At 36.2% G+C, this 14350-nt stretch overlaps 2 protein-coding genes across 4 annotated transcripts in view; one reads left to right on the forward strand and one right to left on the reverse strand.

Annotated features, from left to right (window-relative positions):
• Positions 1-14350, reverse strand: part of UBL3 (ubiquitin like 3) — a 92181-nt gene that overhangs the window by 54835 nt on the left and 22996 nt on the right. The window lies entirely within an intron of this gene.
• LOC108548662 (uncharacterized) lies at positions 1903-3781 on the forward strand. 2 transcript variants are annotated; one of them, XM_017901723.1, is made up of 3 exons: positions 1903-2077; positions 2550-2769; positions 3188-3781. In XM_017901723.1, the coding sequence occupies exons 2-3, from the start codon at positions 2595-2597 to the stop codon at positions 3376-3378; spliced, it is 366 nt and encodes a 121-aa protein (XP_017757212.1). In that variant the 5' UTR covers positions 1903-2077; positions 2550-2594; the 3' UTR covers positions 3379-3781. The 2 variants fall into 2 exon arrangements, with proteins under 2 accessions (XP_017757212.1, XP_017757205.1); XM_017901716.1 differs by lacking the exon at positions 1903-2077 and having other exon boundaries at positions 2236-2769.

Consider the following 14350-nt stretch of genomic DNA (forward strand, 5'->3'; position numbering starts at 1 on the left):
TAGTTTCATTTTCTTGCGTAGCAACGTCTTCACGCGATATTATCTGATGAATATTTGGAAACTGGGTTTCCGTTTGTCTCAATTTCTTGCGTTGCGCCCTTATCTACCATTGTATTTTGAATACTTGGAAACGCGTCTTGCACTTATTTCATTTTCTTGCGTAGATTTCCTCGGTTTCTTCGTGTTACATCCTCACTCGCCAGTATCTCGTGAATATTTGCAAACAGACTCGCAATTATGTTGGTTTCTCGTTGTGCATCCTTGCTCATCGTTATATTTTATAAACTTCGCTTAACGAGGAGTTTCTCGTATTTATCTTACGCTGCATTCTTGCCATCTTTATGTACTTTCGGAGGCACTGCTTATACTTATTTGATTTCCTAGTTATATATTGTGGACACTTGGGAACGCAGCTTGTCTTTGCCTTGTTATTCCCTACCGCGATTTAAATTCTACCTTAACTCATTACTATATTTTGAATGCCTGAAAACAGATCTGGTATTTATTTCATTTACTCGGAGTACATCCCACCCACCTTTACAATTTAAGTACTTAGTAGCCACGATATACATATGTCTCGTTCTCTTGCATTTCATTTTTGATCCTTCACTTCGTTTTAGAGATACTCGCTTAGAAATGCGTCATACGTTTGCGTCATTTCCTTGTCTTCTTCTCTATCCTTCTTTTCTCTTTGCATTTCTATACCATCTGAAATATTTTGGACATTCGTTACACTAGATATTCGGAAACATGACTTATGCCGCATCCATATTTGTATTCTGCGTTATTTGAAAATGTAGCCTGCATCTACGTCCGTTATTCTGCATATTCGCGTATCGTCACGCTATCGAGAGTCACACTCGAGCGATATATCGCAAAGGAGGAACAGCTTGCCATACTTGGATTGGTCGGTAAATATTAAATCGCGAGCACTTGTTCTCGAGGATACGTTTTATCGTGTGATTTGTTACTCAAAGCAATCGTTGAGTTAACATTTTTATTGCATTTTTCAATTTTTTATAGTTCGTTCCGGCTTTCCTTTTACCTTCTAAAGACGCAGTGGAACACGATAAACAGAATTATCGGGAAATTCAGGAATAACATGGGGAGGACGAAAAAATATTGGTGATACGTGTTGATAAAGAGCTGCATTCCCGGTTAGAGGTTAACTGCGATGTTTTAACGCCATCTATTAGTCACGCTGATTTTTAATTTATACGAGGAACTGGTTGATAAGTCCATATTAATATCCACACAATCGTGGCGTTTATTTCATTGGCCTTATCGCCACGTTGAAAATTATTCTTGTTATGTACAATGATACATGGTTAATAGTCAATCTTCGATCTTTGTTTTGTAATTGAATTAAATTGTTCCCAACGGTGATAAGGATGAAAATTAAAAGTGGACAGTAAAAGCACGTACTTTCGCATAAAGAGCAATTGTTCTATATTTTTAGACAAGATTAGAATTTTAAATAATTCCATTGATCATTCCTTTGATTTTTCGCTTTTTGTGTTCTGTCCTTGCTGTTAAAAACGTAATTTTGTAATTTTAACAGAGAACGCATAAAACAATGGAAATTTCTATACATTTTTGTCTTCTGTTTTGCTCTCTTCACGCCTTTCGTACTCCCACTGTTCATGTCAACATAAATTTTTATTCAAGTTGAATGGCAGTAATTAATTGTCCAATTGTGGGAATTAAAAGAATTAAGATGACCTCTGAATATTTTCAAGCTTTTACATACAAAAAGATTGTTTATGCTACAGGTTGTTCCTCTTTGTATCAAATAAGTTTCATAATAATCACATTAATATACTTCAACGGTTTACTTAATATTTTTACATCTTTTCCAGTTGTAAGAAGTACGTTGCGGAATAAATATAATCGCCTCTGATGAGTAACATTCGAATCCCTGAAGTGGAACAGTTGCATTGCAATTGACTGAAATTCACAAGTATAGCATGAGCTATCACATAGCGAGGTCGTAAATTAAACCATCGAGTACCAGCATCGGCTGATGTCTTGAGGCTATGAACAGCATTCTCTTTTAGAACTTCGCTCGATAAAAAAGGTATGTCTAACGATTAACGATACAAAAATTACTGAAGGACAAATAACAAACGTTAATTACTATTAAAATAACGTTCATATGCTTTCCAGAAACTGTCGAGAAAACACGTTTCCCCAAAGTTCCCGTTAATCATTCTTTTCCTATAAATACAATTTTTATTGTATTCTATTGCATATAATGTGCATACGTTGGCTCTGCATTATAAGTTTCGTCGTACGCTCCTGGTCGGGATTTCACATCCACATGTGCCCATATTTCTGCCAATTCCTCTGTCCCTCGACACATGAAACGTGATTACTTTGACTACTGACCGATTTTACGACCTCGCTATATCGTGATCCCCCTACTGCATATACCTACCTATCGAGCTTAGTCCTCTCTCATCCCTACTACAGGAGGAGCTTGTGCAGGATTGTCGTAGTCAGTGCACCCTCGTTACCCTTATATCCTCTCTCATCAGCTATCTCTTCAGGTCTATCCAGTGGAACCGCTTCAACCGTGAGAAGAATGATCTTGCATGATCGATTGCTGCATCAGCTGTCCTTGGACTTCAAAGAGATCTTTCGATCAGACGTGTTTCCAGACTTTCTTCATGACCTTATCTTTTATCTGGTGTCTCGATGTCAGAAATCAACGACACAGATGTCGCGCCACATGGCTACTGAAAAACAATCGAAGGATCGATAGCATCGGTAATTAATACGTTCGATACGCAATACCTTTGGCGACATTGTAGTCCCGCTGATATAAGATAGCATGTTAGTCAGACGACTTTTATCTCTGCTTTTTCATTTTATTTGACCTCAAGATATTTTTTGACTTTTTACACAAATTTTTAAGACCTCTTGTAGACTACTTCCTATCAGTTGTTTATTGGTTGAAGATTTTATTCGAAGAATCGCCTTAATTTCATTTCCGTGTTCAATATCTTATTTATCAGCGATTATCGTGATATTCCATAATACATTTAGACTATTAAGTATTATTTTTAATTTTCATATTAAAGGTGTTATTGAAATACGCTTGTTAGAATTTATAGATAGGTGGAATTTCGAAAATCGTATTAGCTCAGGTGGTTTATATTTAAACTAATCATTGGGTGATTTGTAGGTAACTTTACTTCCAAGAAGTCTGCAATACAGTTACACAAGGAAAAAGAAATAAGAAAAACAGAGCTTTTCGAGAATGCTATAAACAGATATTTGATCCGAGAAACCGATCATGAGCCAACTCAAAGTCAGTGCTTCTCAACTGCAGAATCAATAGAGGTTCTCACGAAATGTATCATTGCAATCAAATAAGACATCTATGTACATTTAAATCCATCGAAACAAGATCTTCATATTGTAAACGAAGAATTTGTCATACCACAATTTATTCTTCCAAAATGCCACGTATTTCATTATATCACCGAAGAGCGAAAGAAGTCATGGAATATAGCAAAGGTAACTTAGCCAAAACAAAGAATGTAAAACGAAAATCCTGGGTCGGTTTGTCAACGACCTCCGAACGATTAAATCGATCCTCCTATAGCGAAGGAGGAGGAACCGTCTCGTGAGTGGCCACGCCACGACGGAATGGAATTTATTTAATTAACAATCGTCCGCGAATAATTAGCTCGTTGAGAGTTCAGGGGTATCGAGAAGGAGTGGTGGACACGGAGAGGAGGAGTGAGAGAGGAAAGAGAAGAAACTTGGCCGGTATCGGGGGCTTTCCTGTCGGTCGTTAATTATCCCCGGGGAACCGTGGCAAGAAACGATGACGGGTGAAAGTAAGGGGTTCGTTATTCCTGGAATGGCTTTGATGATCGTCAACAATACGCATTCCATCCGGTTGCAGTCACTTCCACGTCGAATCACTTCAATTACCGGTGAGAGAGCGAGGAAGCGTTTTCACTTTTCTTATCCGACGATCATCGTGTGCCTTGGAATAAAGAAAAGCGGAATAGTTTTTCTCCGTCTTCCTCTCCTCTCTTCATTTTCCTTCTTTCCTTCCAGTATCGTTCGAACACTCGGGTCCACGGACGATCCACACTCGGCGAACGAAGTGAGTCGAACATGAACGAGTAAAAACGAACGAGGACGAACGAAGAGTAAGGGTGCGAGAAAGACGATGTATGGAACGATTTGTTTTCAGTCGGCGAAGAAATACGAGCACCGGTGCAGTGACGATGAGATTTGTTATTGTGATGGCATTAGGAAACATTTCTATGAAATTTTGATGGAACGAGGAACTAAACGAGATTATTTCTGCATCAGGAAATAAACTTCATTTTACTGAATGTTTGTTTTACTACCGATAATTATGTTTTTCAATTTATAGGAACGAGCAGTGTTAAAGAAATAAAAACACAGATGAACATTTTATAACGAGCCATTTGGCGGAAAGCGTTCATCTGAACCCCCGCAGTTTGAAATGTAAGTTTTGAAAATAGTACGATAATAGGGCAGAGAATGAAATGTAGAAAGTACATATGTACATGCAAATAAATTCTATCAGTCCTCCGACTATTAGCACCATCTATGGGCGCATTCGGCAAAATCGACGCTAATCATCTGCTAGATGTCACAGTACGATACGACAAATCTTGAACAGACCGAAAATGTCTGTAGTCAACAAAGTGCTACTATTTTCGCAATACATTGCGAGGCTAGTCTGAAATATATTGTACTGATGGTAAAAAGAATTATGCAATCGTAGAGAGTTTCTCGGAAGATGTACCAATTCCCATCGGCCGAGTTTTGTATCTGTGATTTTTACTGATCTAACCGCCGCGACCAAGTGATTTCGTAAGCGAGCTTTCTTGAGCGTTGCATGGAACATCCGGTGTTTAGAAGCAGCTCCGGGTTTAGCAACGCGCTGCTCGCATTAACAATGCACAGTAGTGCGGCGAGGATAAACCGAACTGCTTTCCACCACGAATTTTCCGCCTTTTGGGAAGATTGGTATCTAGATGTTCCATTTCGTTAATCCGAACGAATTGTCCAGAGAAAAATGTTCCAAGAGCACTTGTGAGAAAACAGGATTATTAGTTTCTATGCAAAGCTTATCGTGATATGTAAGAAAACAACGTGTTCGTACAAAATTAGCATTTTATCGAATTAATAATAATATATATATTTTTTTTTAGGGAATTTGCCATCTGAAAAAAAGGAAGAAATCATATATACATGGGATACTATTTTTAGAAAAACAAATCGCAAATCGGCAAATGCCGATGCAGGATCTTATTTTGGAAAAACAAATTGAAAATTGACTGATATCGATACGGAAGACTATTTTTAGAAACGAGCTAGCTGTGGTGAGCGGTCTTTGCGGCAGGAGGGGGAGGGGCAGATCAGCGGAATCGTAATCCTCACAGAGGAAGAATCGCGACAAGAAGTAAATTTTTATAAACATATATATCCATGTATAATATGGATTACAATAATACCTTCTTAACAGAGTAAAATACATATTTAGGTTCCGAACCAAATAAAACAAAACAGTTGTAATTTACTGGAATTCATCAACAAGATGAACTTTTAGACTGCTTCCTTGGAAGAAACAAAACACGTGGCTTATCATATCCATTATGGTCATTAAATTGATATTAATATAAATACCGAGCGAAAATAATGTTCTACCGATATCTATTTTGACTCGATTAGTTTTCCTAACGCTAATTACCAACATTCTGGAAATTTCTGGGGTAATAAATTCTTAAATGTTCTTCGCCTGTCTCCTCTGGCAACGAACGTTCGTTCACACCAATGTTATGCCATCGCGGATCTCAACAGCTTACATCCAGCAGATTTACATAATGCTAGGTTTGTTTGCTAAACACTAAGAGCACGAAATTTCCAGCCAGCACGTTCGCCCGAGGAACGACGTGTTATCAATACGTGGGTAACTTATGCAATAATAATTTGCCAAATTAATTGGGAGATTCGTCCAATAATTGGACACATTCGAAAACCATCGCTACCTTAAACGATCACGTATAGATGTCGTTCCTGCTTTTCACGATTGCGATATCGACGTGACAGTTGCTTGAGTAAGCGCAATTGGTCAGCATTTAAACCAGCGAGAAGTTGCTTTTGCGTACATTCAAAATCCAGTATGCGATAAACTATATATCAGATAATCTGATCTTATATTTTTAATATAACGGTAATACAGCTCGGTCAAGTTATCGATGAATTTATCAATAGCCGAAATATTATCGGTTTTAAACGTTAATCGACTTTTTTCGTTTCCTGTTCATTCATAAATTTCGATATTTTCAGGTGTTTTTATTGAGCTTTATATATCGACTTCAATAAATCATCGTGGATAGAAGATGGACAAAAATATAATATATTTGAAGAATGTTCGATTGCAATGCAGATGATAATTCGTGATTAAGTTATTTGGAACATGGTAAATATTTCAAGTAAGATTTAAATGTACTAAATATGATATTGTGGCTAAATACGATTTAGACTATACGATTAGATATTGCTTGGTTATCTGTTTATGGAAGAATATTACGTTTGTCTTTTCCCCTTTATGTTACTAGTATAAGCTATAGTAAATTTTATTAGTAAATTCTCACTCTGTGTTATTTCACCTCGCCTTATTAAAACGTTAATCTTTTTTCTCAGGTTATTACAATATACAATACTAGAGAAAACTAGATTGCATGGCGAGGTATACCAAGTAGTATGGTGGGGGAAACTAGATTGCACTATGCACGTATAAAGTCTGCGTAACGAAGGAAATATGGCTGCGTGGCGGGAGATTTGAAGTGGCGGGGGACCAAGAGTAAATAGAGGGAGAAGTGACCTCGTACGATACAGAATGTCGAAATCTTTGACTCTACCTCTAAATACACGTCTTTATACCACAAGGTAAATCCAGTTTATTATAATATCGTATTGCAACCCATTATTAAGTAAAATGTTTGCGACAACTAAGTTCGTCTATATTCCATAACTATGTTCTAAAAGTATTTAGAAAAATATCACACAAGAAAGTTTTAGATCATTCAACAAGTTCTACGCAAATACACCGATGTACCTGTGCAAAAGATGGTGGCATAGAAAGGCGGTATTCGTTAAATGGTCTCTATAGCCTAACTCTGTTGCTGGGATCACACTGTGTAATTCAATTGGGTCTAAAATCTTTCAAAAAGCGTGCTGACCTATTACTACTAGTACCTAAGGAAAGTAAAGCTCCTTCTTAGCGAGTACATGGTAAAGCACTTTGCTTCGCTTGAGAAACGCATCGCGCTAAAGCGTTTGCGATCAATTTACTTTCAATGCTATTCTTAGCATCTCGCGCGCCGCTAATCTGAAGGGTAATAATAACGTGCTTGGACGGTCGTCGATCGACGGCGCCTTCTGTCTTTTAAAAACGACATTCGACGTCGCTTTCTCCTTCCTTCTTAAAATACGGAATTTATTTCTCCGCAAGAAATCGATAATTGATTTCATTCTCATTGTTAAAATCCATGTATCTAGTTCTCGTTAAAAACTAGACGAGAATTTTGTAGTTACAACGAACGTATACACTGACATAAAAATTGATATGACCTTTTTTTACGGATGAAATAATATTCCAAAATGAAAAAGTGTTCTGTTATAGAACGGACGAAACAATTGATTACTAACCTGCTATTGTGATATTTTTAACGGGGTATTCTTGTAATCCAGTCAATAAAATACGATTTTTTTTTGATTTTTTACTAAGGAAGTCATGATACGTTTTGGTATGCAGTTTTCGTTCACAGATTTATTTATACGTAAAGAATATTTACGAATTCAAACGAATCTTTTTTACCCGAGCATTTTCGAAACCATATACTTTGAGAAAATGTAAAAAAAAAATCGATTTTTTTAAAGCTGGATTACAAAAATGCCCCTTTAAATTTTCAAGAGAGTGAATTAATCAATTTGACGTTAAAAAATTTGCAGTTTATGCGAGAAAATAAAAAAAAACGGGAAGAAACAAACAAGACCGGTATATAGTATACAGTATCCCGTCCAACGCAACGTAGAAAGTTCACCGCTGTGGGTCGAACGCAAAGCCAGACGCAAGAAGACAGTTCCGATTGACAAAGCGGCCTGCTGCCGTAGATTCGATTCAGGATAGTCCGATCGATGCCAACTGTGGCACACCGCGGACCCCGTATATATAGACGTCGCCTCCATATTTAATGGTTCGAATTTACGAAAAGTCGGTGTGCCAGAAACACGATGGAAATAGAGGCATTGTTTCGACCAGGCGTGCGCATGCGCGTTCTCATGCACGCCCTCCGAAAATGCCGGCATAAATTTACGGACAGCGTGGGGAAAGGAAGGAAAGGGAAACAAAATAGGAGAAATGGAAAAAAAATATAGGAAACAACGAAACTGAAAAAGAGGGGAGAAATAAAAAACAGAAAAAAGGGGACGGACGCCTATTTAGAGATAAACCTATTGACTCTGGAAACGAAACACGGTCCAGAATCGCTGCGTATAAACATTTATCGTGGACCATTTAATGGGACCTGCGAAACGGGACGAAAGCTTCTTCCTTGTCTATCTTTTTCTATCTTCCTTTTTTCCCGAGATCGACACAGGGAGAGAGAGTATATGACTTCCCTTTCCCGCTAATGCTGCTCTATGGAAACGCCCACGTGAATTCATAGCTGCTTATAGCAACCCTATCGTCGACGATTCGCTTTTTGCAACGCGAGGTCACCGACCGGTCGACGATCGATAAGGAAATTTAGCGAACATCTCTCTTACCGCGGTTGGCAGCGTAGGTCTCGTCTTTTTGGCGCGTTCTTTGCACTGTCAACAACACGGATGAATTGATTAGTGTGTTTGGAATTTACGAGAATCTACTTTAAGCCCTCTGTCGTGTAACTATGACTAGCAGGAGAAGTCGATATTTTTATTTAACAGATTTATCGTATTCGTAATTTTAGATACGAATATATGCGATTTAAGCTAATTATGCGCGATAAATTTTAATTAGGTGATTACGTCAGGAAAATTTAATATACAGCGGCTTACTGCGTACTGTAAAGGGATTAAATATAGGTTATTGGGTGCATGTTAATGACGTAGTATTGAATAAATACTTATGGATTATTATTGTTTATGAAAATTAACAAAAAATTACTTTTGTGAAATTTTGTGAAAATATTTACCAAATTAATCTTCTAGAAAGGATTATTGTGTGGTATTATAATTTTTCGAGGCGTTCCTTTACTGCGTATTTTATATACTTTATGGACAAAGATACGAAGGTTGGCTATATTATCATAGGTGTTTAATATGCAGTGTTGAACGTGAGTCTGCATAAATGTAATATATATTCAAATATCAAGAATACTAATAAAAATTTTTCTTTTTTAGTTCGAATTCGTATCCAATGTGACTCAGCATTATTGCCTAACCAGGATCTTAGTCGGATCATTTAAAGCCACCCTGTATGCGAGCACACGTAATCAGATCTACATGACACGTCGATGCAACATACCGGAAGAGAAGCAACGGCGTCCCTAACGGAAAAACGATTATCTTCACGGTCGGATTAACGCCGACCCTATTTGCAAGAGCGGCGATCCTCGTTGGTGTCATCGAAGCTGCAAGCGAAGGAAATTTCACGGATTCACGATTCCTCGGTCGCATTTTTACCGAATAGGATCATGAATACGATGGAACACACCTTTGATCATCCTTCCCGATTCGCGAGTAATTTAATCATCGGAAAAGCCATAAGGAAATTTTGAGTAAAGCTGAATTTACTTTCTTATTTAAAATATCTCCATTTCTATCCTTAATTACTATTTTTATACAGGATGGGCCGAAATTCGTAGTACGAGCGAGTAAGGGGTGATTCTACGTGAAAAAGCGAATCGAAAAAAAAAGAATAAAATGTTTTCATTCCAAGCTTATCGAACACTGTATGCAAAAGTTATATACAATCTTTTAATATTCGTCACCTGTCAGTGTTCAGGTAGCGAATAACTAAGTTTGCACACATTGTAAGCGGAAAAAGAATTACGGAACAAAGGATTAACCTACTACTGTCCGAGGTAAGATCGTAAACTGTAAAGCTTAAAGAATTCCTTCCTTGCATTTTATTTCTCTTATCGTAACTTGCGAATTTCAATTTAGAATTTCTAAGCAGTCTCATATTAACGTTAGTGTAATAATAAAGAAATCGTAGCAATAAACATTAGTACTGTAAAACAATAATATTAGTATTTTAGTAAAAGCACGATTACTAAAATGATAAAATTTGATTATCGTGTAACAGTGAAATTACTGCTACAAAACAGTAATTTTTTGACTACTATTTTTCTTACTGTCATAGTAATTTTTTATCGTATAGTTAAGGCAAGGAAACTAATAATATAACTAAATAATGTATAGTACTATTAAAAATTGTTAAATTAGTATAACTAGTATGAAATTATCAAAAAAAAAAAACCATGTCGAAAACTAATTCGAAAACTAATCAAATCTTTAGGCATCAGACACTTCCATTAATCTTCATTTTTATCACTTGAGTATGTTCATTAATATGGTTCACTGATAAATCACAAGGGGAGTTCAGGTCAGTTAATATTTTCCCCGTCAAGGGATATTTACTGTCACGAAACACTTCATGGTATCATTACCCGGTACATCATTAACACGTATGACGTACGTATCTTGGATCACCGATTATCCACAGCGAACTTTCAGTCCCGGTCAGATCGTATCTCCATTATTAAACTACGCGTTATCGTTAAACAGTTGATGATATTATTAACCGGTATATCATTAGCAGGTATAACGAACGTATCGTGTAACATGTCGTTGATGATCCGCGATAAACTTTTCGTTCGGGTCAATTTGAACATAATGTTATAAATCAATACATAATCACGCGTATGATTAACTCGTTTTATTCAGAATTATCAATGATCCACACAACACAACGATCTTTTCTTCTGCGTAGTATAATGCAGATATAACAAATCTTTTTTATCGACTCTTTCTCCCTGTTTTTGCGCTGATCGCCTTTTCCGATTATATCGTCGATTGCAAGATGGCGTAACGAAAGAAGTAGTAGATAAAGCTTCAAGAGATTAAAATTGTATTGAAATTTAAGGTTATTATAAAATATTGTGAGATTCCTTTTATTTGTGAGATACTGAGACCTAAAATAATCACAGGATAAATACTGGCATTACCTTCTATAAACTTCAGATTAAATTTCCTCAAAAGAATTCTTCATTACCGATCTTGTATTTCATTTTATAATCTAAATTTGCTCGATGTGTATGGCTTGCTCAATTGGTAACGAAAAGTGAACTCTCCATAATGCATACTCGGAAGTTACGTACTCATGTACACTACCGGTCAGAAGTATCCGGACACTTCCTTATCTCTGGCAGGATGTAACTAACTAGAAAATTACAGATAAAAGGAACGTCAATGAATTTATTCCTTGTTATTACAGTGAAAAATAGAATATTATAACACGATAAAATTGGTTTTAAAAAAATATGTAATAAAGGAATCGGTGTTCAAATAGTACAAACTTTACAGAATTACTTAAGTATTTTAAAAGTTCTTTATCTTCGGACTAAATTAATCTGTACATTATGAGTGTGATAAAAAGGAATCTCTTTAATCGATACAGGAACTATCGTGATTTAATCATATATTAATTTAATCATACCGTCAAGATACAAAGTATTATCGATTGTATGATACCTTGCAATCTTGAATATTGTACACTATATGCTGTTTAAGATTTTCGAAGACCAATCCAATCCCTTGGGACTAACAGGAGTCTGATGTACCTTAAGTGACTCACTAAGTGAGTCACTGCAGATTTTAATCGAGACCCCTGAACGAGTTTGAATCAAGTTCCACGATTGAGACTAGAGATGTCTCCACTAAACAACCATTCCGTAACAATGTCGAAGATGTCAAATAAAACTGAAAAACTGTAATCAATCTTGAGATTCTTGTTCTGTAAGTAAATAAGATCCTAGTTACAAGGGATTAACATTGTCCATATTCACATGTACATTTCCAAAAACTCAATTCTCGGAACTCGATTAACAATGGTTCGCATCAGAAATTCATCGAATCATCTTAACCTTCGAACCTTATTGCAACTTCCATTATCGTAAGAAACCGTTGTTAAGATACGCTTTATCGTTATAATGCAATTCGATGTTGCGCAAATTCTATAACGAATAAGAAATTAATTTTCACGAAAACAAAGGTAATTATGAAAAATTATTTTATTTGTTATTAAATAAATTTTAATCGTTATTTTATTCTTCTGATATGCTTTGTGATTTACATTTTCTATTTTTCAGATATCTTACGTACTTGTATGATAAAACTGCCATAAATTCAACATAAATTGCTAATAAGCGATTTATACTAAAGAGATATTCATAAAGAACGAACGTATTCGAGGCTATTAAAGTAGATTAATATTACGCAATAGGCAATCGAATTGCCTTCTCGGTAAACATCGAGTAAAATACAAAAAGTTCGATTAACTTTATCGTCATACTTTATTACCGAACTTCAAGTAAATCGCTCGTAAATCGTACTCATTGCCTATGAATCGATCCTTCAATGGTATTTTCGTCGATCAACTTATCAATATACTGGTAATGTCTTCTTCGATAAGTTCCTTGGATTCAACCTTCATATGTCTTAGTTACAGATTAAAGATAGAATATACGTTTTCCTATAACACAGTGGAATATCATATAAACGAAAGGTATGAAATGTGAAAGTTTTTATTGAAAGTCAATGCTCATATTTTATATATTGTGCAGGTTGATCCATGCAATTGGGACAGCTTCATCTATCCTTGGCTGTGAACCAGCAGAAAGAGTTACAGAAACTGAATGGTTGAAAGAACTAATTTCTCCAAATTACGTTTTCTTTTTGTAGGTGTACCTTGTTTTTAAAATGCAACAGAGGATCTCTGAAGTGTCTTCTTTGATAGACGTATTTATTTGAAATATTTGGTAAACATGTTACTTTTCAACATCTTTGTTTTAATATTTTTAACAAATTAGATTCACGACAATTCCTCCTGGTAGATGGATAACAAAGAATTTTTGAAATTCTTTAGAAACCTTTCCTGAGGTAATACAACGTTTAGATAACTTGATGCAATTCCTGGATCACCTAAGTATTTTCTACAATCGCTTGTAAAGTAATAAAGTTAAGTACCGCGTAATTGGTGAACATTCAAAGTCGATATTCACGACAACGAAACTTCAAATGAAAAAATTTTATTCTATATATGTATTCATTTTTTCATATAGAATCACCACCTTCCAGCTTGTACCACCATTTATACGACAGCCTGTATATATGTGCCAATTGCACGAATCATAAACTAGTACTAAATCTTTAGTACTAACGTAAACGGTCACGCAATCGTTCCTTCTATTAGACATGGCACGAGTCATCCAAGTATTTCGGGACGCGAATGTTCACACACTGTCAAGTTTCAAAAATTATATATAGACCGACAATGTGTGTTCACGCTACTCTTTTACCTATATACCTGAATCGGATAAAAACACAAGTTTCCAACTGGTATTAATATCGCACCAAGAAATTTCGAGGTGTTAACGTCTAGGGGAGACTGCGTCGTATAAACAGGTTCTCAGTAGATTTAGAAGGATGTGTCGTGTAAATTACTTGCTCTCCTCGCCAAGGGAAGGAACTGAACGCCTAGGAAAATTTCTGCCGAATACCAACGAGAGAGTAAGAAACGGAGATGGAAATGGAAATGGAGAGAAATAGAAATAGATAGATAGATAGATAGATAGATAGATAGATAGATAGAGAGAGAGAGATAGAGAGAGAGAGAGAGAGAGAGAGAGAGAGAGAGAGAGAGAGAGAGAACTTGGCCAGACGACACTTTACATCATCGCACGGAAACTTGAAAAGTTAATCATCCTCGAATTACTTTCGGTGCTTGGCTAAGTTCGTTAAACTTTTTTCCTACCACTGTCGCCGCTCCTCGCCTGGTTGAACTAGGTCGTGTCTCGACTTCCGCTTCTATCGTTCGAATTAAACGGTGCCCAATCTCTACGAGCAAACTGCGTGTATCCCTGTTGGAAGAAACGCAGCTTAGCCCTAAAATGTGGCGAACAATTAAAGTAAACGTTCAAATATCTGGGTAAGCGAATCCATAAAAATTTTGAAAGCTGAGAATACAAAATAATGTAGATTTCAAGAGTACAGGGTTAATTATTTTCAAGAAGTTGAATACTTC

Source organism: Eufriesea mexicana, unplaced genomic scaffold, assembly GCF_001483705.2.
Source record: "Eufriesea mexicana isolate 0111107269 unplaced genomic scaffold, ASM148370v2 scaffold474474821, whole genome shotgun sequence".
Lineage (NCBI taxonomy): Eukaryota > Metazoa > Arthropoda > Insecta > Hymenoptera > Apidae > Eufriesea > Eufriesea mexicana.

Coding starts and splice junctions, on each gene's coding strand:
- LOC108548662 (XM_017901723.1), top strand. CDS start 2,595: ATGATCGATTGCTGCATCAGCTGTCCTTGGACTTCAAAGAGATCTTTC. Junction 2,770..3,187: donor TCGAAGGATCGATAGCATCG/GTAATTAATACG, acceptor GGTGATTTGTAG/GTAACTTTACTTCCAAGAAG.